The 26680-nt window shown below is 37.9% G+C and overlaps 1 protein-coding gene across 7 annotated transcripts in view; it reads right to left on the reverse strand.

Moving 5' to 3' along the window:
* Nucleotides 1-26680, reverse strand: part of Rapgef6 (Rap guanine nucleotide exchange factor 6) — a 145310-nt gene that overhangs the window by 45167 nt on the left and 73463 nt on the right. For all 7 annotated transcript variants that reach the window (XM_090320826.1, XM_090320828.1, XM_090320823.1 and 4 more), the window contains exons 8-17: nt 23032-23209; nt 20889-21025; nt 17889-18047; nt 17173-17325; nt 12632-12796; nt 10765-10872; nt 9894-10097; nt 6425-6533; nt 3848-4088; nt 752-909 (exon numbers count right to left, since the gene is read on the reverse strand). In XM_090320826.1, the coding sequence (XP_090176952.1) occupies nt 752-909; nt 3848-4088; nt 6425-6533; nt 9894-10097; nt 10765-10872; nt 12632-12796; nt 17173-17325; nt 17889-18047; nt 20889-21025; nt 23032-23209 (1612 nt within the window). The remainder of the gene's footprint in view (nt 1-751; nt 910-3847; nt 4089-6424; nt 6534-9893; nt 10098-10764; nt 10873-12631; nt 12797-17172; nt 17326-17888; nt 18048-20888; nt 21026-23031; nt 23210-26680) is intronic.

Consider the following 26680-nt stretch of genomic DNA (forward strand, 5'->3'; position numbering starts at 1 on the left):
ATGTAACTATAAATTTTCAAAGTCAATTCATTGTGCTTGGTGATGATGGCTCACAGCTATAATCCTAGTTACTCAGAAGCCTGAGAACTGTGGATCAGAGTTTGAAGCTCAGGCAGGAAAAGTCCATGAGACTCTTCAATTCACTATCAGACAGACAGAAATGGAGCTTTGCTCAAGTGGTGGAATGCTAGTTTTCAGCAAAATAACTCAAGGATAGTCCCCAGGCCCTAAGTCCAAGCCCCAGGACTGGCACCAAAAAAAAAGCAATCAAACAAAACATCACTTTCAAGTATGTAGCTCAGCCACACACTGGGCAGGAATAGACATAAGCAAATTAACTTGGGGCCCTGCATTAACTATCTGAAAACAATGGAAAAGATGGAATATTTTTGTGAAAAACCAATGCTAGGTTAAAAAAGAAATTACTGATGTATTTTTAATCATATGGGAAGATAAGTGAAGTCACTGAATAAATGTCTTCTTTTCCACACATGGGACAAAAACATTTTATAGGCAGAGAAACATCTCATTACTTCAGATAGTGATTTACCAAAAGATCTTTACATTTGTGGTCAGAAATGGATTTTTAGTCAATCTTGAATCTTCTCATTCATCTTTTGTATGATCTTCATAATTTAGAGGTCAGGGAAAAGGGCTATATAAGCATCTAGTATTTGTAATACCAAGTTTGACCATCTACCTGTGCTTGTAGACAGCAATTTGGCTATTGAATACCACATACAAACATTACCTGAAGGATTAGAAAAGTCCAACATGCTGGTGGTAGGCTGCAGGAGGTCAGGACTGCTGGATGAGAGTGTTCCAGGAATAGGCATTATAGCCAGGCTGTGTCTACAGTGTCTGGTTCCCACAATGCTGTCATCTTGTGAGTGGCTTAGGCCTCCATCACTTCAAAATAATGCCATATATAACTTTAAAGTATGAGAAGGTACTTAATAACATACAATTCTATTCTACATGCAATAGAACTTAACAAAACTACCTTATGATGGTGATGACCAGATTAGGGTATTACTACTACAAGTAAAAAAATAGGACAATTACAATAATGAAAGTAGAAATACAACTGTTTTGGTAACTATATTCAAATACAATAGATAGATGTATATAATCCTCTTGTGCCATAAAGAAACCACACATTTAGTTTCTACTGGTTTGGGTAGAATGTTTAGGCAAGTCCATGTGGTTTGGTATAACTTGAACTTTCAAATATATGCATTCAACTCTCATAGTCTCACCACAGAAAGCATTCTCTCTACCCTACAGTGCCTCAAAATCAGATGGCAAGTCAGCTAAAGTTAACTTTTTTTCCTAAAGCTTTCAAAGACAGACAAATTTAATTAAATGGCTGTCAGTAAACAACACAATTCTTCAAAGTCTTTTAAAAGTGTAACACAAGCCAGGTAGTGGCTCACGCATGTAATCTTAGCTACTCAGGAGGCTGAAATCTAAGGATTGCAGTTCAAAGCCAGCTCAGGCATTAAAGTCCATGAGACTCATCTCCAATTAACCACTAGAAAATCGGAAGTGGCACTATGGCTCAAGGGATAGGGTGATATCCTTGAGCTAAAGAACTAAGGGACAATGCCCAGGCCCAGAGTTCAAGCCCCATAACTGACAAAAGAGTGTAACAGACAACTGTAAATTCTCCTAAAAAACTAAAAATAGAAATGCAGTGCTGTCATTTAAGCTTTATATGTCCTAAAACTTCAATTTACAATAAATCATTTTCATAAAAACATAGGAGAACAATTAGAGACTCTCATCAGCATAAACAACCAAAACACTATTTCTCTCTTTAAGGGTTGTACTGTATATTTAGGTTGAAACCAATGCAGCATTCCTCCTGGTACTTATGCTATATACACACAGTTATCACAGAATACGTACTTTTATGGAAAGGAATAATTACTACAGGTTAAAAAACATAACTATGGTATATATTTTGAGAAAGTTAGAAAAAATCTAGTTTTGTGGTAGATTAAGAAGCAGTGCAACAATCAGTAGTAGATGATGGTTAAATTGGTTTAAATAAAGGACTAGAGAACTGTTAGTAGCCAGACAAGAAAGACAGTGCCAGTATAAGAGAGAGCCAGAGTTGGACAAAAGCAAGAAGGTATGGAAGAAAGCAAAGATTAGTACTTGGCATACTAGCTATTTGGTTTCAGGAAATTTCTCTTGTAGGATCTGATTTTCCTTCATTTATAAATGTGAATAATACTAACTCTATTCCAAAATTATTTTAAGGATGAGATTAGATATCATTCAAACAGAAAACTTATTCTCAAGAAGAAAAGGCAGACTGACAGATAAGACACAGGAAATGCTACTTCTCTGTGTAAGCAATTTGTGCTTACTGGAAACCGGAAGCTAGCTCCTTACAGATAGGTTTATATTTCTACTTCATAGTGTTGAAGGTTAGCCAAAAGGAAAAAAAGCAGGACTTTCTGAGACACTAAAAGTATATAGAAAATAAAGTATTTAAAAAAATAACTTATTTTTACATACAGAAAGTGAGGTAAATGAAACCAAGAAAGTAAACTGCTAGCTCATAATATAAAATGGAAGCAACTTTCAAGTTACAATTTTCTATCAAAGGGAATTAATTGTAGCAGGCTGGAATTTATATATGGACTAGTAAATGGATTTTTACTAGTACTACTAAAGCCTTTGTATCATTAATGATGCAACTGAACAATATTCTGCTTAATTCATAGTTGTAACCTTATGCAGTTGAGAGCACGTATAAATGAAAACTTTACTTTGATGGACAATCCATGCTATGACAGGAATGAAACAGAATTTAATTAGCAAAATACTCATGCTTGAAGCTGATCTGGTAAGGCCTATTTGGCAAGTAATTATGTCACTTCTTACCAAAAGAGTCTCCTGAGAGATGATGCAATAAAGAAACAAGACATTAAAAAAAATTCTTCAGTAATTCCCTCACACTAAATTTAATTAGAATGAAGTTACTTAATTCCATTAAGAAACCTTAAAAGGTCACAAAACAGCATCAAGATGTACATGAAAACCATGTAATACTAAAAGTAAGCAAAAGAAAAGTATCAAGAAGAAATCTGGAGGAAAAATGTAACTGGTAAGCAGGTAAAACATTCCACTCCCAGGAATGTTACAATGATCTCTCTTAAGACTACTGGCCATTAAAGAAATAAAGCTGAATGTACTGTGGTGGCTCACAGAAGCTAGGATTACAGGGACTATTGGTGGTCCTGTAATCCTAGCTATTCAAGAGGCTGGTATCTGAGGATCGCCGTTCAAAGCCAACCCAGGCACCAAAGAACTCTCAGACTCTTCTCTCAAAAAAACTGGAGAAAAAAATCAATGCTAATAAATTCTTTAATAAAAAAAAACAACTGGGGGCCGAGAGTTTGGCCTAGTGGTTAAAGTGCTTGCCTAGCATGCACGAAGACCCGGGTTCGATTCCTTGGTACCACATACATAGGAAAAAAAAAAGCTGGAAGTGGTGCTGAGGCTCAAGTGGTAGAGCTCTAGCCTTGAGAAAGTCCAAGGACAGTGCTCAGGCCCTGAGCTCAAGCCCAGGACTGGCAAAAAATAATAACACTGCATCTTAATTTATAGATGTCAATTAGTTTCACTTTCTCAGGGAACTTCATTTTTTAAAAATATGCCATAGGTTGGAGATGAGCATGGTGGCTCATGCCTATAACACCAGCTACTTGGGAGGCATTGTTCAAGGCCAGTCTGAAATGTGTCCAGGAGGAGGCACCCACTCTTAACCCTCATTTTTTAAAAGTGTTAATTTATTATTTTTAAAAAGTTCCTAAATGACTACATTACTTACCTAAACAGTTTTGGAGGCAGAATGCTAAATCGTGTTTTATCCAAAATTTTCCTGATTTTGTTTCTTCCACCAGAAACAGTATTTGCTTTAACTTTCTTATTTCCTTTCTCCTGTGATGTCTGTTCGATATCTCCTGGTACATCTTGGATCGAATGGCGATTACTTTTCTTTTCAGCAATTTTGGGAATATGAGGAATGCCAGACTTCTCTTGTTCAGTCCGACTAAGTAATTCTTTGAACACTGCAGAAATAAACAAGTCTGTCATGTATTTTCTTCTACTAGGAAGTTTTTATACCAGCAAATTTTAAGGATAAACATAATTACTTTTTATTGTTAGGCCTTTGGCAGTCACATTCAATTATACATTTATCACATGCATGCTTTACTTCTTTTGTAAGTGTTTTGCTGCCAAGTTCCTACAAAATGATCTGACTGCTCAACTGTACTTCATGGGATGCCATAAAAGCCAGGGCTTTATTGTAAGGTATCACTACAGAATACTACTCCATTTCTACAATTATTCTTTTTTTCTTTTTCTTTGCAGGTCCTGGGCTTGGGCTCAGGGCCTGAGCACTGTCCTTGGACTTTCTCAAGGTTAGCACTCTACCATTTGAGCCTCAGCACCACTCCCAGCTTTTTTTCTATGTATGTGGTACCGAGGAATCGAACCCGCGTCTTCATGCATGCTAGGCAAGCACTCTACCACTAGGACAAACTCCCAGCCCCTCTACAATTATTCTTTAAGACATTGTTTTGCTTGGCTGACTGATCCTGTCTGAGGTAGACTGGTAGGTAAGTCCCTGTTTTCGCAGAACTGTAATTCCCATTTTTTGGTCCATTCAATCTAGAGTTAGTATTTACACTACTCTAGAATTTACTTTTTTCCTTCTAGGGTCTAGACCAAGTTCTGCTTTCCTATTTTTCAAAATTGGTGCCCCTTAAGATTAATCTCAATGTTGACATTTCTAAATACGAATCCCCATATCCAGGAAAACAAAAAACTATAAAGACCTACTTAGCCATTTATACCAATTATGAAATTCTCAGGATTATGTGCCATGATGTACATGATGTAATTCAGCCAAAAGGATTCAAAAAGAGGAAAAATGCTAAATGCTTCACTTTTCATTATGACTAAACATAGTATAAAGAGGAGACAATGTGGGGAAAAACTCTCACTTCCTCTCCATAGGCATAACCTTAAAGTCAACACTTCTCTAGCTGCAGTTTAAATAACCTACTCACAAGGACTAACATTTCTTCATAGTATTTACTGTTATCTTTCTCAGAATTTCAGCCTTTAAAAGGCTATTAGTACATATAATGAAACAAAAAAAAATAGCAAATCTCTCCTAAAAATTAAAGTAACAAATGGCAGATTTAGTTAAGAGCACAAGGTGAACACATCCTGTTTTTTGACAGTCCTGGGGTTTCAACTCAGGACTTGGGCATTGTCCTTGAACTTTTTCAAGGCTAGAGCTCTACCACTGGAGCCACACACCATTTCTGGCTTTTTCTGTGTATGTCGTACTGAGGAATTGAACCCAGGGCTTCATGAATGCTAGGTAAGCACTAGGCCATGCTCTTGGCCCGGAGCACATGCTTTATTTAGGTATAAACATGATAAAAACACAATATAGAGCCCCGAATGTAGCTATTGGTGGAACAATTACCTAGCACATGCAAGGCTCTGGGTTGGATCCCCAATGATGCCAAATATACACAAGCACACATAATTCTATACAACAATCAACATTTTTACAAAGAAAATAATTATGTTAACTACAAATCCAATACTTTATTAAATTTGTTTTCATGAAACTAATGTGACATTCGTATTATTTCAGAAAGCTAGTATAAAGAGATTGAAAAGCACATTACTAGAGTTTTGGAAAGAAGCTGATTATGAGTTCTAAGTTATGTGTGTGTGTGTGTATGTATGCTGGTTCAACACAGTGCCTTGGCATTGTCCATGAGCTTCTTATTCTACTTCCAGATTTTTGGTGGTAACTGCAGATAAATCATCTTATGGATATTCTTGCCTAGGATAACTTTGAACCTCTTATATGGTGAGGATTAAAAGTATGAGCCACTGGCACTTGCTCAAGTTCTCAGTTTTTTGTTTTTTTTTGTTTTTTTGCCAGTCCTGGGCTTGAGCACTGTCCTTGGACTTTCTCAAGGCCAGAGCTCTACCACTTGAGCCTCAGCACCACTTCCTGCTTTTTTTTCTATGTATGTGGTACTGAGGAATTGAACCTGGGTTTTTGTGCATGCAAGGCAAGCACTCCACACTAGGCCAAACTCCCGGCCCCTCAAATTCTAAGTTTTATTCACTTTCTTTACCCCACCCACAACCAATAGAATACAGTATAGAATAAATGTAAGCCTTTATGGTCTGGTTGTTTTGTATCTATTTTCAAATTTACTTTAGATGGTATAGAAATAGTAAAAAAATTACATATTAAAAATATGAAGATCTTAGACTAAAATGCTTATGTTTTACTATCTTTGCTTTCATTAAAGTGTCTTTTTTACTTTTACTAAAACCCTACCTCAGACAGTTTTTATACACTCACCAAAAATGTTGGTCTTCACTGTAAGTGCAAGATGAGTGTTATTCCTTAAAATTTCAAGGGCCTTCACAAATGTAATATTCTCAAAATTTTGTCCATTCACTTCCATTATCTTAAAAGAATTTTGGAGAATACAAATTAACACAGAACGTTACTCATATCTATAAACTTAAAAGGTTAGTAGTGAAACAGCAAAATGGAACTTGAATAAAATGTGTCATATATAAACAATAGTTAGCACTATGAAAAGTTGGCTATGGAGTACTCTAAATACATTTAATGTCTTTTACTATCATTGAATCGACGGTCAAACAAGCAGTACTACTGTCTGAATAGGCCTGGTTTACTTAGTGGAGATTCCTCAATATCACACAGGCTTAATTTTTTTTTTTTTTTTTTTTTTTTATTTTTGCCAGTCCTGGGCTTGGGCTCAAGGCCTGAGCACTGTCCTGGGTTTGTTTTCCTCATGGCTAGAGGTCTACCACTTGAGTCACAGCACTACTTCTGGCTTTTTTTCTATGTATGTGGTATTGAGGAATTGAACCCAGGACTTTGTGCTTGCTAGGCATCACTCTACCACGAGGCCAAACTCCCGGCACTTGATTTTTTTTGTTTTTGTCTGTTCTTTTTTGGTACTTGGGATCAAACCCAGGACGTTGCACTTGCTAGGCAAGTGCCTTGCCACTGAGCTACATCCCAGCTCTCCTTGATTTTTTAAAAAATATACTAATTCTAAAAGAAAAGGATAAAGAGATGAATACAATAAGTAAAACTTAAGCAGCAAAGACGATCGAAGGGTACACCATAAAAATTCTCAAAGGATCAGAATGAAAAATAATAGGTTTTCCTGATAAAAAATAACAGGCAGATAACTGTAGAAATGAAATGATGGTGAGCGAGAAATCATTGAAGCTGTAAAAATGTCAAAATAATTTATTATGTGCTTGAAAAATATGATGCAAAGTATTCTCCGAAGAATTTTTCAAAGAGAAGGCACATAATATTTTTAAAACGACAATAATTTAAATATAAAATATCAGATTACTTCAACAGTACTTCAGCAAACTGATAAAAAGAAATGATGATAAATTTCATCCTTAGGAACAAAATCATTGCATTTTATTTACTTTTCTCTCTGAAGAAATATAGTCTTAAAAGGTTTAATGATAAAATACTTGAGAAAAATAATAAATAGTGACTCTAGGATACTCTTCATTTCTAATGAGTAATCTGGGGTAAATCCCAGAAATTTGTTCATAAAAATTTCTCTTAGCCGGGTGTGGTGGCTCATGCCTATAATCCTAGCTACTCAGGAGGCTGAGATCTGAGGATCAAGGTTCAAAGCCAGCCCAGGCACAAAAGAACCTGAGACTCTTTTTTTTTTTTTTTTTTTTGCCAGTCTTGGGCTTGAGCTCAGGGCCTGAGCACTGTCCTTGGACTTTCTCAAGGCTAGAGCTTTACCACTTGAGCCTCAGCACCACTTCTGGCTTTTTTCTGTGTATGTGGTACCGAGGAATCGAACCCGGGTCTTCATGCATGCTAGGCAAGCACTTTAACCACTAGGCCAAACTCCCGGCCCCGAACCTGAGACTCTTATCTTCAATTAACCTCTAGAAAATGGAAAGTGGGGCTTGGCTCAAGGGTAGGGCAATAGACTTGAGCTGAAGAACTCAGGGACAATGCCCAGGCCCAGGGGTAGGGTGGTAGCCTTGAACTGAAGAGCTCAGGAACAGCGCGCCCAGGTCAAGTTCAAGCACCATGACCCACCAAAAAAAAAAAAAAATCTCTTAAGGGAAGAAGGGGATTTCTACAACTTAGTATAAGTGTTTTAATTCCCTGTATTACTATCTCTGTTGTAGTGACTGTTCACTGTTCAGGCACTAAATGTTATTTACCAGAATCCTTGGCCTACCCCAGATTATGATACTAAAATACATTTGTAGAGGCTGTGAATGTAACTCAATGGTAGAATACTTGCCTAACATGTGCATGGTCCTATTCAATCCTCAATCCACTCCCAAAAGAATACAAGTATGTGTATCTTTCCTGATCTTGCAAAGGACACTCATGGCAAAAACCATTCACTATTTCCAAGTACTGAACCTTTTATAATATGTAAATATGTTCATAATTTTTAACAAGTGAGTTCAATTAAAAGTAAAATAAAGCCACATTAGAAATGAATAAACACTGTTGTTTTTTTTGCTAATCCTGGGGCTTGAAGTCAGAGCCTGAGCTCAGGCTAGAGCTTTACCACTTGAGTCACAACACCACTTTCAGCTCTTTCTAGAATAGTTTGAGGTAAGAGCTGCACTGACATTCCTGCCCAGGCTCGTTTTAAACTGTGATCTTCAGATTTCAGCCTCCTAAGGAGCCAGGATTATAGGTGTGAGCCACTACTCACATTTTTAAAGGGGAAAGTTACCCATATAATTTTGATGATCAAAAATATTTGGTAACTTTTCAGTGTGCCTAAGAATCATCTATAAAGCTCTGTTAAAATAGATTTCCAGAACTTATCTCTTGATAACTGGTGTAATTAATAGGATTGAGGGCAGCTCAGAAATTACATTTTTGTTACATTGTCTTTTTTTTTTTTTTTTTTTTTGCCAGTCCTGGGCTTGAGCTCAGGGCATGAACCCTATCCTTGGACTTTCTCAAGGCTAGAGCTCTACCACTTGAGCCTCAGCACCACTTCTGGCTTTTTTCTATGTATGTGGTACCGAGGAATTGAACCCCGGTCTTTGTGCATGCTAGGCAAGCACTCTACCACTAGGCCAAACTCCCGGCCCGTCATTTTTTTTTTTAACATTACATTCTTGTCAGCAAATCACTATTTCTAAATGGGTTGCACAATAGGTACCTAGTGCTTATATAAAAAGAATAAATCAGCTGGGTGCGGTGGCTCACGCCTGTAATCCTAGCTACTCAGGAGGCTGAGATCTGAGGATCAAGGTTCAAAGCCAGTCTGGGGACTAAAGTCTGTGAGACTCTTTAACTACTAGAAAACCAGAAGTAGTGCTGTGGCTCCAGGGGTAAGGAGATTGCCTTGAACTGAGTACCTCAGGGACAGTGCCCAGGTCCAGAGTACAAGCCCCACTACTGATGACTCCCCCCTCCCCCCAAAAAATCATTACCTAACTCTTCCCATGCCATTTTTACTGCTTATTTCTGATTAAATGTACTCATTACCTTACTTATGTAACTATAACTCCTCTGACATCATCCTTACAATAAATATAAAAAAACATGAATGGCTAATTCATATACTGACATTTCTGACATTCTGAAATTACCAGTTGATTTTTAAAAATTTCTAATGTATAATAATATAGACTACCTCTGAGACAAAGGAAATCTATTTCCTTATACTAAGCTTGCTTACTTGAAAAATAACAGATGAGAACTAAATACTTTAGACACACTCTACCTAAGAAGGTTTGTTTACTTTAAATGGTGGATTATTTTTTACCTGATCACCCCGTTTCAGCCCTACATCTGCAGCTTTGCTACCAGGTTCTACTCCTTCCACAAAGACTCCAAATCCCTTTTCGCTTCCTCCACTGAGGCTGAAATGCAGTGGGGACTCTCGGGAAGCTTTCTGCAGCACCACCTGTCTCCACTTGGCCTTTGCAGCACAGGCAATATTCAATAACCGGAGGTGACCGTTCATTTTCTGAAAAGTAGGAAAGAGTAATAGATACTTAAATGCATCCATTTCGTTATGCTTCCAAAATCATCTAAGATCATTAGAATTAGTACTATAGAGACTACATGCCATGTGAGCTAGAGTAAAGAAAGCTAAAGGGGAGGCACTAACACTCAAGGCTCTCTTAACATTGTGATTTCAATAAAAAAATTAAATTTTAGGTAATCACAATATAGAAAAGATTTAAATGTAATATCTCATTTAAAGAAGGATGAAAATATTACTTTTTCAGCCAGGTGCATGACTTACACCTATAACCTAGCTACTCAGAAGGCTGAGATCATAGGATGGTAGTTTGAGGCCAGCCTGGGCAAGCAAAGTCCACAAAACTCTCATCTCTAATAAACTACTCTGAAAAAGCTATGCGCGCGATTGTAGGTAGAAGGATCATATCTAAGGCTGGCACCTGGCAAAAATTGAGATTCTACTTGAAAAATGAAAATGAAAGAAAGGCTGGGGATATATACTCAAGTGGCAGAATAGCTACCTAACAAATGAGGTCCTGACTTCAAACTCCTCAAAGAAGGGGGAGCAGGGAGAGACAGGAGAGATGAGAGATTGCTGTTGGGAGTTTCTGTTCTGAGTGAGAAAGGAAGACTCCTAAACTTGGGGGAAAAAAATCTTTGAGACATACTGTATCTTCTAGATGTTTTTCAAACTCTTCTAGAAATCGAGTCATAGCAGGATCACCTTCAAAATCATTGAAATGATTATTTACCCATAATAGTACAATTCGTGTCACCTGTGGAAACAAAGAAGCAACATATGGTTATTAGAAACATTCGCTATGAATTAAGTCAGTTTCAAAAACATGTCCAAAACAGAGGCACAGGGCTGTATGGACAAACCTCTGTGCTTTGTGTGTACCTTTGTACACACAAAAGGACCAATTCTGAGAGTAGCATGGTTTAAACTTTGGCTTCCTTGGATACAGAAAAATAGAGCAGGTCTCCAAGGACTCATTGGATATATGTCATCTCCTTAAACTACAGGCTTTGTATTCTAAATGCAAGCAATAATTTCAATTAAAAAACAAAACTATCAAGCCATGGGCTGATGGCTCATGACTGTAACCCTAGTTACTCAGGAGGACTGAGACCTGGAGGCCTGAAGTCAAAGGCAGCCTAAGCAAAAGTAAGCTCATTCCAAAATACCCAGCCAAAGTCTCTAATGGATGAATCATGATGCACCAGCCTACCAACACCAAGGCCCACAGTTCAAAGCCAGTACTGGGGGGGGGGGGGGGGGGGGAGGAAGACAGCAAAAAACCTTATTCTTCAGTAAATTCTGAGTAAATTTTTACATATTGCTTAAGGGCCTAGTTTGTTTTTTTTTCACATCTTATCTCTCAGTAACTAAAGTAACTATATTTAATTCCAGAAATGGGGAGGGGAATGGAGCCAGAGTCTTTAGTTCTAGATGTTTTAGGTTTCTAAGTAATAAAATTCCAGAGTCTACTCACATACAACTCAGTGATACACCCGAATTTTACTTTCTTAAAATAACTTCTTGGGCCAGGAGTGTGGCTTAGCAGCAGAATGCTTGCCTAGCATGTACAAAGTCTTAGGTTCAATTCCTCTGTATCACATACACAGGAAAAAAACCCCCAAAACCCGGAAGTGATGCTGTGGCTCAAGTGGTAGAATGCTAGCCTTGAGAAAGCTTACGGACAGTGCCCACAGGCCCCGAGTTCAAGCCCCAGGACTGGCAAAAATAACTGCTTGCCTATCTGTAGAGGTATCATTAGTTTTTTCACTAAATGTTCAAATACCCATGAAATAAGATAAAATAGACAATGTTTAATGCAAAAGAGTATCAAAGTTTTAAATATGTCATAAGAGAGACAGATTAGGATTTGACAAATATCCTTAAATGATAGAGTCTGTTAAGACTATTCTCATTCTCAGTCTTAAAAGCAATCTAAGCCCTCAAGAAGTTTATTTAGTAAATACTCTATAAATTATTAATCTTTATAGTGTTTTATTGATCTTAAGAAACAACTAACTATAAAGTTGAAAATGCTATCATGTTTCCTGACTTTAAAACTGTAGTATAATGCTATTTTGAGTTTTTGCTATTTTTGCTGCTGCTGTTGTTTTTTGTTTTCTTTGCTGGTCTGGGGCCTTGAACTCTGGGCCTAAATGTTGTCCTTTAGCACTATTTTGCTCAAGGATAGCCCTCTAGCACTTAAACCATAGCTCTACTTCCAGCTTGTGGTTGTTAACTGGAGATAAAAGAGTCTCACAGACTTTCCTGCCCTGGCTGGTTTCAAACCCTGATCCTCCTATCTCAGCTTCCTGAGTAGCTGGGGTTACAAGAGTGAACATTTAAAGTTTCATGTCCATTTCAAACAGGCTACTCTGTCATAAAAGCAATCAGTTATATTTATGCCTACTAATAAATTTCTAGGTGAACTTAAACATTTGACATATCAACTGCAAACATTAATAAAATATAAAGATTAAAGTCACATTCATGCTTTGTGTATTTATAAAACCAACCTTGTCCCTTAAGCTGTCAATCTTAAACCATTCCAATAGTTTGACTCCAACATCCAAAGGACTTTTAAGAAACGTTCTGTAAGTTAACAGAAAATCTTCTATATAAGTTGGGTCCACAATGGAATGTTCTTCTATCAAATGCATTATGAGACGCTCAGGTGTTGCCTAAAAATCCAAGGATTTAGAAAATAAATAGCTCAGAATTCAAATAACATCTACTGATTATTCCTCTTTACAGTCAGCCCCTTGATGAAGCCCCATCGTTAACCCATTACCACAGGGAGAAGGTAGTTTCTCTAAGATGTAACTCAGCAGCAACCTGAGGTGTAGATTAAGAACAAGAGCAGGAAGTACCCAACAGCATCCAGTGGCATTTCACTCATTTATCTCTTCTGTGGGCTGTTATTACCACTTCTGTCACAGTGAGGACATGTATTGCTTGTCCAAGACAAAGATGGAAGAAACAAGAGTTAAAAAAACAAAAAGGAAAAGAAAAAGGGAGGCAAGAAATTAAGCAAGCAAGCACTTCCAAATTGAATCTACCTCAAATTATCTTCTGCTCCAGGTTGTAGGAATAATATACTAATTTAACATTGCTAGTTTCACAGTTGCTACTTCCTTAATGGATATTTCCTCGGTGGTCCCCCAGCTTCATCATTATTTTGGGGGGGAACAAGAAGTCCGGTAGACAGTGGTTTTTTTTCCCCTTCTTTTTGGCGGGGATGCTAGGGTTGAACTCAGCCTGAGAGTTGCCCCTGAGTTTTGTTGCTCAAGGCTACTGGCTTTACCACTTGAGCCACAGCTCTACTTTGTACTTTTTGAAAATTCACTGGAGATTAAGAATCTCATGCAATTTTCTGCCCGGGCTAGCTTTGAACCATGATTCTCAGGTTTCAGCCTCCTCAGTAGCTAGGATTTCAGGCATGAGCTACTGGTACCCAGGTACTGTAGGTGGTTTTTTTCCATTCAGAGTTTTAAATGCATGCCTGTTCCCAATAATTATAAAACAAGTATTTCCTAACGTCTTCTCTATGAGCTCCTAAACCAATAATTAGCCATCGCAGCTTACCAGATGGTAAGCCTTTTATAAAAATCAACAACGGCTGGGTGTCAATGATCCAAAACATTAAGTAACAGTACCAAACTGTTTATTATTCAGACCAATCATGATTTACAGTAATCTAAATCTTCTTAGAGCGTATGTAGCTATGTCAGGGATGGGAACTGACCAAGACTAAAAACAAGTCATCATTGTGACTGGGTAAACTACCTGTTCAGGATTCCAATAGAGACGGGGCTATCCATTTACAACTTTAAAGATTAGCTCCATGTTTGTGCAGAGGCAGGTGTTCACAGGCACACAAGGAAGGGCTTGGACAAAGGATATAGAGATGGTAGACAAGAGATGACTGGCATGGTTATATTAGCATGGTAGAAACTGATTACAATGAGCAAACAGATTAAGTACAAAGTATATCAAGAAGTACTACTGATGAGAGTATTAATAAACATAGAAGTCAGAGAAAACCCTGTGATATAGAATGGAACAACAATAAGCTGATGGTAGCTTAATGTACATAGACAGATAAAGTTATAGATGTATATACATCAGACATAGTGGCCAACTGGTATGCTGTAGGTCTTACAGATATGTGTGTGTAATAAATATGCACTTATTTCCTAGCTACATCTGTTAAGAGGCTGCCTCTATTGCAATATAGTTAGTATGCAGATCTTGTCATACAAATGTTATCATCTACTTTGGAAATATGAGCTCTGTAAAGAAATGGATACAGAAAATGTTTATAATGGGCCAGGAGTGGAACCTAGTGGTAAAGTGCTTGTCTAGCATGCACAAAGCCTTGGGATCGATTCCTTGGTACCACATACACAGAAAAAGCTAGAAGTGGTGCTGTGGCTCAAGTGGTAGAGTGCTATCTTTGATAAAACTCAAGGACAGTGCCCAGACTGGCCCCCCCCCCCCAAAAAAAAAAGAAAAGAGAGAAAGAGAGAGGGGGGGAGGGAGAAGGTGAGGGGTAGGGGGAGAGAGCGCGAGTGAGTGCAAGCAAGCAAGCAAGCGAGAAAGAAATGAAGAAAGGAAGGAAAAGCAGGAAGAAAGAGAAAATGTTTATAATGAGGCTTATTATTTGACAGGTAAGAAAGAAGTGCTCAAAATATACAGGAGTCAGCTTAAAGAAGGGTCCACTGGTCACAACTCAATTTAAGGTTTAAAATGATACTGATGGTAAGACTATAACATGAATTTACACAAGAGAATAATGATAGAAGAAATCATGGATATGGGGTAGCAACAGTAGTTGAGGCAGGAGTAGGCAGTGGTTATCAGAACTAGTAGGATGGGGTTTGCACCTAGTTTCTGCAACCCATAAACTTACAGTTGTGGATAAAATACTGATATTATCTCACAACATTTCTCCCCTAGGGAGCAATCAATTACAAAAGGTCAAATGATGACTTCACAGTGAAGAAACTTGGCAGAGAGACAACACTGCATAGGAAAGTTCATTTCACCAGTGGTGGTAAAGGTTAACAGTTTGCACACTGTGGTGCAAAGAACACATTACTCTTTCTGTAGCATTCCTTTCAGGAAAGCAAGACTTGAGTTTGGCCACAAGGAAACTGATAGGCCTAAGTAAAGCCGCTTACTACAGCATACAAGCTCTGTATTCTTCAAGCCTGCTGAGGAAGCATGTAACAGGAAAAACTAAGCAACTTGAATAGATTAATGTTCCATCATAAGTAAACTATGGTGCTGAATGAGACCATGAACCAGAAATGGAAGTGTGGCACTGATGAGATCACTGGTGGAAATTTAACAGCATCTCTGGGCAATGTTACCGTAGTGTTTACTTACTAACTTGATTCTGTTCTACTCATGTGGGAAGTGTTGTTTTACGAAATTCATATGGAATAGGTAGACATATGCAGCACATTTACAGACTGTTCTCAAATGGTTCAAAACAACCATTTGAGCACATACAATGAAATATTGAAAAGTAGGAGAATCTGACCCAGATTTCCATAAAAAACAAAACAAAACAGGAGGAGTTCCCTCAAAAAGGTAAAGTGAGTTGCAAGGTGCAACTCATTGAGCTCACACCTTTAATCCTAGGTACTCAGAAGAGTGAGATTTAAGGATCAAGGTTAAAGCCAGCAGAAATCCAAAAGTGGAGGTGTGATTGAAAACCAGCTATGAGCATAAAATGAGGAAGAACTAGAGTTGCTTTGAGTTTAAGCCTCAGTACTGCATACGCTCACAAAAATACAATGAAAAATAAAATTTTTAATTAAAAATTGTTACTTAAAAATAATTATTACTTAAAAATAAAGTGTATATTCATTAGCCTATGGTAGGCCATCTTTTTTTTTTTTTTATATAAAGCTTAACACAAAGAGTTTAGGGAGAGTTCTGAGGAAGCATCAAACTCCCAGGCAAGAAAAGCTACAACATGAGACTCTCACATCATCTCTCTGCTTTCCCTTACACTGTTTGCAATGAAAAATGACACATTTATTTTACAATCAAGACTACACTAAAACAGCTATGTATATATTAACTTCTTCTGACTATAATTTCTCTATTTTACACTCAGATGTTTTCAAAGAGACGAGGAAAAAGACAAGGAATAGAGAATGGAATTCACAGGAGGGAAAACAGTATGGAGATTAATGTTCACACTATGCTGAAGTCTGACTTAACGTCATTCAGCTCTAATATTACTGCCTATTTTCATTTTCAAATAAGAAAATTAATATCAAAGTGTTAGTCAACACCCGCGCTTCAATGATATAGGGATTTAACTCAGTCTTCCATGTCTATGTCTCTGTGGCTAGTCATTTCTTTATTTCCTTATTTTTGGTTGGTAGTGGGGCTTGGATTCTGAGCCTGGGTGCTGACCCCGAGCTCTTTAGCTTACTGTCCTACCCCTGGGCCTTGAGCCACATCGCCACTTTCAGTTTTCTAGTAGTTAGTTGGAGTAAGAGTCTCTCAGTCTTTAGTGCCTGGGCTGGCTTTGAACCATGATCCTCAGATCTTAAGTGTCCTGAGTAGCTAGGATTATAGGCATGAGCCACTGTGCCTGGCTAATCTTTTAAGTTTTTCCCTAAATATGGCTTACTATTTTTTTTTTTTTTGCTGGAATCAACTAGCTATCAATAGATAAAATATACTTGTGAAGGAAAACTAATCAATATATTCTAAAATAATACTCTATAGGGATATTAAATCACAGTGAGATATCCTTTATTGTAAAGATGAGAAAAAGATCAAGATATTTAACTTACAGTACGCTAATATTACTGCATTATTTAAAAATGGCTCAAAGTCTTCAAAAATACTGTGCATTAATTGTATAAGGGGGTTATAAATACTGTTTAACACATGCATATATCACAGTTTGATCAGATTAGCCTTCTATTGCTTTCACCCCACCCCCTACTCTAAACTAGCCTTTCTAAAGAAACATGAGAACTCAGAGGAAAGTTTATGAATGTCTAGAAAAGTAAGTAAAAACACCCACCTTGATGACAATGTGTCCTTTCCTGGTTCCGCTTCTGTCGAGCTCACGATGTTCATGCACCATAACAATTTCTCCCTCTTCTTCCACTTTATGGGTATTTTTCTCCACATGATTTAAAATTCTCCAATAATCCTGCTGAGCTATGCAGACAAACTGTCCGAGAACAATATGTGGACAATTAAGAAACCTATAGTACAGAAATATATCGCTGCGCACTAAGGCAGAACACAAAGGCAAGAAATCAAGTGGCATCAGTTCTTTTTCTTTCAATTCCTTCAATCTTTAACCCAAAACTCAATGTAAAACAATTTACACACACAGAGACGAAAGAAGTCAAATCCATCTGAATTCTGTTCTTTTAAAAGGAGAAGTGAACATCTACTTCTCTCAAAATAGACACCACGCAAAGAAAACACAAAGCAGACTAAGTCAGAAAAAACTCTGAAGTTCCTATTTCTTTCCTATTCAAACTAGAAAGGTTCTGAGCTTGTGAATATCATAGTTCCAAAATTTAAACTAGCATTTATTTGACAGTCTCTTAAAAGTTTCCATTTATTTAATTCTACAAAACTTGAAGCAGACTAAAATCATTTGCTTCATCAAGTACTGAAACTCCTAATTCCCAAATAATTGTTTTGAAATTAAAAAGTTTCTGCCATTTTAAATCTAAAAAAAAAAAAAAAAAAAAGAGGACTATCTGACCAAAGAAAGCTTACCTGACAGTCATCTACTTTAGTCCTGACAGTTCCATGCATGTATTGCTTATCCAAAGTGGGAGTAATTCCGAAACTGTTTCCCATAAAGAGATTTTCAACTTTTCCATCTGGATGACTAATTTCCACAGTGCCATTTAAAATAACATACCATGAGTCCAGCTAAAGGGGAAAACAAAAGTTTTAAGAATCTTTTTTATATGGTAACTTTAAAGGAGAATCTAGCAAAATGTACACCTTGTGTAATTTAAAAATAAGATCTGGTTATATGATTAAGTAATTTGTCACTAACATTGTATGCCTTATCTCTGGAAACCATTATATAGTTGACTCTTTTTAGTCACCAAAGGAAATCAGGGACTTTCATAACTGATTAAAGTCTCTGAGGAAAAACTATTTTTTTTTGAGGGGGGGGCTATATAATAATTTTGTTTCTCTGGGCACTGGTGGCTCATGTCTATATATCCTACATTCTAAGAAAGCTGAGCTATGAGGATTATAGTTCAAATCTTACTCAGGCCAAAAAGTTCATGAGACTCTTGTTTCCAATTAATTACTAAAAAAGCTACAAGGGGCTGGAAATGTGGCTTAGTGATAGAGTGCTTGTCTAGAATGTATGAAGCCTTGAGTTTAATTCCTCAGTACCACATACTCAGAAAAAGTAGCAAGTGGTGCTATGGCTCAAGTGGTAGAGCGCTAGCCTTGAGAAAACCCAGTACCCAGACTGGCAAAGGGGGGGGAGGGAAAGGGAGGAAGCGAAAGAGAGAAGGGAGAGGGAAGAGGAGGGAGAGGGAAAGGAAGGGAACAGGGGGAGGGAGGGAGAGGGGGAGAGAGATGGAGAAGGAGAGGGGGACAGAGATGGAGAGAGAGGGCCGGGAGTTTGGCCTAGTGGTTAAAGTGCTTGCCTAGCATGCATGAAGACCCGGGTTCGATTCCTCGGTACCACATACATAGAAAAAAGCCGGAAGTGGTGCTGAGGCTCAAGTGGTAGAGCTCTAGCCTTGAGAAAGTCCAAGGACAGTGCTCAGGCCCTGAGCTCAAGCCCAGGACTGGCAAAAAAAAAAAAAAAAAAAAAAAAAAGAGATGGAGAGAGAGAGAGAAAGAGAAGGAGGGGAGAGGGAGAGAGAGTTTTCAAGCCCAGGACTGCCAAAAAAAAAAAAAAATTGCAAGTGGCACTGTGGTTCAACTGGTAGAGCTCTAGCCTTGAGCAAAAAAAGCAGCTCAGGTGGGGCACAGTGGCTCACGCCTGTAATCCTAGCTGTTCAGGAGGCTGAGATCTGAGTATTATGGTTCAAAGCCCGCCTCAGCACTAAAGACCAAGAGACTCTTATCTCCATTTAATCACTAGAAAATGGGAAGTGGGGCAGTATCTTTGAGCTGAAGAGCCCAGGCCCAGAGTTTACCCGTGACCCACCCAAAAAAAAAAAAAAAACTGCTCTAGGCCCTGAGTTCAAGCACCAGAACCAGCATAAGCAATGTTAGTTTTCTGTTATATTTTGGTATTCCTGTTAGTTTTTATTATAAATATACTGAAATAAACATGTTTTGACATAATTCTCTAAGTATGTCTTTTTTTTTTTTTTTGCCAGTCCTGGGCTTGAGCTCAGGGCCTGAGCACTGTCCTTGGACTTTCTCAAGGCTAGAGCTCTACCACTTGAGCCTCAGCACCACTTCCGGCTTTTTCTATGTATGTGGTACCGAGGAATCGAACCCGGGTCTTCGTGCATGCTAGGCAAGCACTTTAACCACTAGGCCAAACTCCCGGCCCTCTAAGTATGTCTTTACATAAACTTACAAGTAGAATACAAGTTACAGCATGAACATTTTAGTGTCACATTAAGGATTTCTAAATGACTCCATGAATGCCATAGCAATTTATATTCCTATTAGTACTAAATGACAGATTTCACTGACATCTCAGCATTAATCCTTACTAATTTTATAATGAAAAAGTTGACTACTTCCTAATAGCCTAATACTTTCAACCTCATGAAGGTCTTTCTCCATCTATAAGCTACCATCTGAGCAGTTTCAAACATAATTGCCAAAAAAAAAAAATTGCCTCAACTCTTAAGATCCAGAAGGAGGTACTAGCAAAAATATACTTCCATTCTTAAAAAAAAAAAATTAGAGCCTCATATCTAAAATATACCTGCATCTCAAAAAATTGCGTTTCTCCAAAACAAAACCTCAAAGAAACAACCATTCCATTAAAAGGTGAGCTAAAGACTTAAAGAGGAAATAAAAATGGCCTATAGACACATGAAGAAATGCTCCATGTCTCTGGCCATATAAGAAATGCCAATCAAAACAACTTTGAGATTCTACCTCACTCCAGTTAGAATGGCCATTATCAAGAAGTCTAATAACAACAGATGCTGGCGGGGATGTGGCCAGGAGGGATCATTTCTACACTATTGGTTGGAGTGTAAGCTTGTTCACTCACTCTGGAAAGCAGTATGGTGATTCCTCACAAAAACTAAACATAGAGCTCCCCTACGACCCAGCAATCCCACTCTTTGGTATTTACCCAAATGTCCAGAAACAAGGCCATGCTAAAGCTACAATGAACATTGTTGTGCTAATAGCTTTAGTATGCCTAGAATTCTCCTAGCAGAGGGCCACAATAACTCAAAAGCTATGTACATATGGTTATATAGGATGAGACTAAACAATATGAACTCTAGATTATGGAAACAAGAGGTTTATCTTTGATTCTTGTTCTGAATAACTATGATTACAGACAGGCATGATCACCAGTGGCCAGCCTACTAAACATTTTAAACACCAACAATATAGAATGACAATTAAGCACTGTTCAAACAGTCGTACAACTTTAATTTGAGAAATAAACACAATATGTTTTATAAAGTACAATGTTGCAGCTTAAAACATGGAAGTCCAGGATTTATACAAGTTTATGGAAATTTAATTCTGCTAAAAGTAAAATCAGTTATCTGTTGGTACTGATCACCAATAACTGATGTTTATTTGCAAACTTACCTCTTGCCCATCTTCAAGAATAACAGCTCCAGCTTGCTCCACCACTTCAAAAATCATCACTGAGCATAGCTCTCTCCTCACAGACATGGTCATGTTTGCAAAAGCAGGGAGTTGGTGCATAAACTCAAGTAACTGCTCTATGGAAAAGTAAAAATTCTAGAATGAAGACCATCAAAGAGGATACCTTACACATATAACACAAGTCACAATACCAAATTTTCTAATCAACTTATGAATTTATGCTGCTAAAGAAACCAAGACACCAATTACTATTAAGTAAAAACAAAACAGCTTTTAGTATGCTCAGATAGACACAGACACACACAAATATTGGAAAGCAACAGAATTCACAACCCTTAAAGAAAATCAGAACTACATGGGTTCAGATAATGCTGGAGAGTTTAATTTGTAAGCTTCAGATGCCAATGTGTAGCGGTTTAGTGATGCTCTTTAATAGATTTAGTATTTTATTTTTTGTATTGGTTCTGGGGCTTGAACTCTGGTCCTGGGTGCTATCCTGAGCTTTTGTGCTCAAGGTTGGCACTCTACCACTTGAGCCACAGCTCCATTCCCAGTTTTTTTATTTTTGTTAAATGGATATAAATCTTGCTAATAACCTCCTGAGTAGCTAAGATCACAGGTGTGAGCCATTAATGTCTAGCTAGGAATGGGTCTTTTCTAATCTTACTGCATTTTTTTAACAGTATTAATAAATGTCAAGTACTTAAATTAGGGGCTAACAAAGGTGAACCCAAGCTCAAGATCTACCAATTGCATTTAGTATTTATTAGTTAAGGAACATGGATTCTTTTATCCATTCACTGGTAAAGATATATGAGTAATAATGATCAATACTTTAACTTCTATAAAAACTGAAAATAGCTAGTACATAATAATTTATCATTATCATTATTATCACTACACTGTCTACAATCCCAGGCATGCCTACAATCCCAGCAGCCTGGAGTCTGAGGCAAGATGATCACAAATTCCAGGCCAGCTTGGATTAGACAGACACTGTCTCAGAAAAAAAAAAAAAAATCAGATGGAAGGGGGGAAAACAAGTATCAGTAGCATTCAATTTTCCATTCCAAATATAGTACCTAGTTCTGTAATAAATTATACAAAAGACTATGAAAATTTGGTAGATACATCTTTCAGGTAACTACAAATGTCTGGGAAAATCTTCAGTTATACACTGAACACAGGTATGCTGTGTTTTAAAAAGTATCTTCTAGAGTTGGGCACCAATGGCTTGCTTGGTAATTGTAGTTACTGAGGAGGCTAAGACATGAAGGATCATGGTTTGAAGCTAACATAGGCAGGAAAGTCTATGAGACTCAAACTCCAACTAACCAACAAAATGATAGATTGGAAGCATGGCCAAGTAGTAAAGGCTCAACAATGAGCAAAAAACTAAGCAAGAACACGAGGCTCTGAGTTTAAGCTTCAGTATCAACAGTAGTAAATATCTTATGCAATCCAAGTTTTGGTTCTAAGAGTTGATCAAGATGCAGTGTCCTCATCACCTCACTGGAATTGAAATGGCTTTGTACAACTACTTAATTAAAAAATAAAATGTTTTATAAACTGGCACTCAGCTTTTATGGTGGCTCTCAACATCCCACACTCTGGGTATTACATGCTTGTATACTCTTCTTCCTAACAGTGTATCAGATGCTTGATGTGATGAAGACAAGTCATTTATGAAGCCAAATCATAAAAGACATATAGCCTCAGCCCTATTCTCTCTTGGATTAATTGCTTTCCAGGGGGTGGGAATTCTACTGCCATGCTTTAAGTAGTAAGCAGGTTATGGAGAGAACCAACTGATCAACACTGATGTTCTTTACTGAGCCTTAAGAGAGGCTATCTTAGACATAGATCCTGCAACTCCACCCATTTAAAACTCAGATGACTGCTGTCCCTGTGGACATTCTGACTATGGCCTCATGAAGATACTGAGCCAGAATTACCCAGATAAGATGCACTTAACTCCTGACCCAGAAAAACTATGAACTAACAAATGCATGTTAGTTCAAGTCATTGACTTTTTTTTTTTTGGTACAATTTGTTAAGTAGCAATAGGTTAACAGGTTAATAGGTTTTTGCAGATTCTTAAGTGAACAGGCATGTATCTTACCAATGTCATCATCAGTTTTATCTGCAGGTTCTTTCTCAAGACATTCTCGGACAAGATCTCGCCCCTGCAATGGATCTGTTTGGTCAATCTCTTCCTCCTCTTCCTCTTCATCCTCAGAATCAACAGGTCCCTCTGGAAGACGTGTTAAATCTACATCTCCTACTTCACTCTCTGTAGCCTACAGAAAGAAATCTCAATCACTTACTTTGTATTGTAAAAAACGTTGTATGTCACAGTCTGGAATGAACAAAACTACCTTGCTTAGGGAGTATTGGAAAAACAATTATACAACAATGTTTGTTTCATTATGAAAATAAACTATGCTGGGCACTGGTGGTTCACACTTGTAATCCTACCTACTCAGAAAGCTGAGATTAGAGAATCATGATTCCAAGTCAGATTGGACAAAAAACTACATGAGGCTTGTATCTACAATTAACTAGTGAAAAGCTGAAAATGAAGCTATAGTTTCAAGTCAAGTGAGAGCTCAAGGACCGGAGTTTAAATCTCAGTATCGGGACCCCCACCCCCCCACAGTGTGATATCTAAGTGATAAATCTGAGCCAATAAATATAAAACTGCCAGGAGGCTCAAATACTATGCTAATAAATTCATCAACAAAGCTGGGACAAAGTTGTACTTTCTCAAAACTACAAAGCATTCTAAAACATGAAGTATAAGAAAGACAAAGCTTAAAATAGTTAAAGCTGGAAAAGGAGCTTGGCCCTAGTAGCCTGCCAGCCTTCAACAACAATAAGAACAAATCTAAGGGACAGCACTCAGGCCTGAGTTCAAGTATGTGAATCTGTGTGTGTACTGTGGCACATACAAGTCTAGGAAGAGTAAGCTAACCTGTAAATTAAGAATGGAAATTTGGGAATACCTATATACTAAAATAGACCTATGGTAGAGGGGTAGGACATTGATCAAATTGCACTGAATTCATAAACTGCTTTGGTGAATGGCAACTTCTTTGTACAATTAAAGGTAATAAAAATAAAGCTAATCATCACCTCCACCATTAAAAACAAACAACAACAAAAACCCAACTTCACTTCCCAATCCCTTATTATTGGATCTAACCACATACAGAGTTAAAGTTATTCTAAGTAATTTAAAAATGAACTTATACTCAACAACTACAACTTTGAAAACATTATTAGTGTTACATATCTTTAAAAAAACTAGCAGACACTTAAAAACTAAGTTAAAATTTTATTCACAGAAAATAACGTCTTCAAGAAAACAAAATTCTTTTTGTTGTTGTGGGGTTGAACTCAGGGCTTGGGCACTGAGCCTTTGTGCTCAAGGCTAGTGCTCTACCATCTTGAGTGCCACTTCTGGTTTTCTGGTGGTTAACTGGAGATAAAGAGTCTCACAGATTTTCCGGCTTCGGCTTTGACTATCTTCAAAGCTTGATCCTCAGATCTCAGCTTCCTGAGTAGCTAGGATTATAGGTGTGAATCACTAAGCATCAGTCAGTGATTACAATTTACGACTTTTTTTTTTTTGGGTGGGTCATGAGGCTTGAACGCTGGGCCTGGGCACTGTCCCTGAGCTCTTCAGCTCAAGGCTACTGCCCTACTCCTTGAGTCACAGCTCCACTTCCCCTTTTCTAGTGGGTAACTGGAGATAAGAGTCTCACATTCTTCAGTGGCAGGGCTGGCTTTGAACACTAATCCTCAGATCTCAGCCTCCTGAGTAGCTAGGATTACAGGAGTGAGCCACTGTGGCCAGTGAAAACAAAATTCTCAAAGTAGCTTATTAGGTAGTATTTCTAATTAAACCAGTTACAGAAAACAAACAAAAAAAAAACCCTCAAAACTGAGTTAACACACAGCAATTCCAAAGCACTCAACAATAAACATCAATGAGGGCTGTAGAACCTTCTTCCAAAAATATTTTGCCTCATCTTCTGATGTTAACATTTACTATTTTATCTGTCTAGAAGAGGCCCTATCTGTTTTGGGGGACCGTGTTCCTCTCATCTTCAACTCAGAGATTCCAGTGGGAAATAGTGCCCAGTTACCAAGTTAGGTAATCTGAGGTAGAAATGCTTGGTTTGAGTTTAAGTGTAGCTAGAATAGGACATCCTTTCCTTTCTGGCCACTGACTTGGAAGGCAATCGGAGTAGAGAATCCAAAGCAGTATAGAAATGCTTATGTGTGGTGAAAGAAAATACAACAAATAGGAAAAGAAGCAGCAAAAGCAGGCGAGGAAGAAGTAATAGGGGAATGAGATAGAAAGACATAGTAACAAAGCATCACAAAGCATACAAGAACAGAAACAGAAGGCATATGATGTGTAGTAAAAGGCATATGTTACACAGTATCAGAGAAAAAGAGGGAGGAAAACCACAAAAGCCACATGGAGCCAAAGGAGCAGAAAGAGACAGACAGGGCAGAGGCAAGTAAGCATTATGATTCCCTGCAGCCAGAGCTGCTTCTGCTTTATCTGTGAGTCAATAAATTATTTCTTTGGCTTTTGTTAATTCAAGTTAGGACTGATATCAGCAACAGAGAAAGTTGTTTTGCTTTATAAGATTTGTACTTTAGATCTTCACAAAGCTTTAAGTAGTAGCTGGTTAATAATCAAGTCTAATACCAAACTTGAAAGCTTTAAAATCAGACTAGAAGACCTTCACCAGTCTGCTGAAGTCTGAATGTGTGTATCACCTTACTTTTTTGTCGTTTTGCTTCCTCCCTCTTCCCTAGGTGCTGTACACATCAACAATCGGGATCATGCATACGCCAGACTAGCGTTCTGTTCTCAGATATATCCCCAGGCTCCCTAAAATTCTTATACTAGAATCCTAATCCCCAATGTATTAGGAGGTAAGGCCTGTAGAAGGGGACAGGTCTTGAAGAAAGTAATTAGGTCATGAGAACCCTTATGAATGAGGTGAGAAGGGGCTTATTCACCCTTTCTAGCACCAGAGAAAGGACAGTTAACAGAGACCATCAGTGGTACAAATAAATCTACGAACACCTTGATCTCGGACTTTGCAGTTCTCAAAACTGTGAAAAATGAATTTCTACTTTTGGAAAGGGGGGATGGTCCTGGGGCTTGAACTCATGGCATGGGCACTGTCCCTGTTTTTTTTTTTTGTTCAAGGCTAGCACTCTACCACTTGAACCACAGTGCCACTTCCGGGTTTTTCTGTGTATATGGTACTGAGGAATAGAATTTAGAGCTTCATGTGTGCTAGCAAGCATTCTACCACTAAGCTACCTTCACAGCCCCTAAACTACTTTTTGAAAGCTACACACTATAATAGCCTAAAATGGAGTCATACAGAAGGGCAATCCTGTCTCTTGACTAGTTGGTATGCACTTATAAATAAAAAAGGAATAAATCTCAGGAAGAAAGTATGAGTAAACTTGAATAAACGACAACAAACAAACCAAACCCAAGGTAAAAGCGGGAGAAAAAAAAGTTGCTAAGAGTTCAAGAGCCTCACACTTGCTAGACAGGTACTCTACTATTAAATCATGCCTGTTTTTGTGCTGTTTTTGAGACAGAGCGTCTTGCTTCCTTCCTATTTTTGGCTTCCTATCCAAGCTTGGATGAAAGCCATGCACCATAGCACTCGACTTCTTTTCACTGAGATAGAATCTCATGGACTTTTCTGTCCCAGCAGTCCTCCAGA

The sequence above is a fragment of the Megascapheus bottae genome, chromosome 29 (genome assembly GCF_031878675.1).
Source record: "Megascapheus bottae isolate mThoBot1 chromosome 29, mThoBot2.hap1, whole genome shotgun sequence".
Taxonomy (NCBI): domain Eukaryota; kingdom Metazoa; phylum Chordata; class Mammalia; order Rodentia; family Geomyidae; genus Megascapheus; species Megascapheus bottae.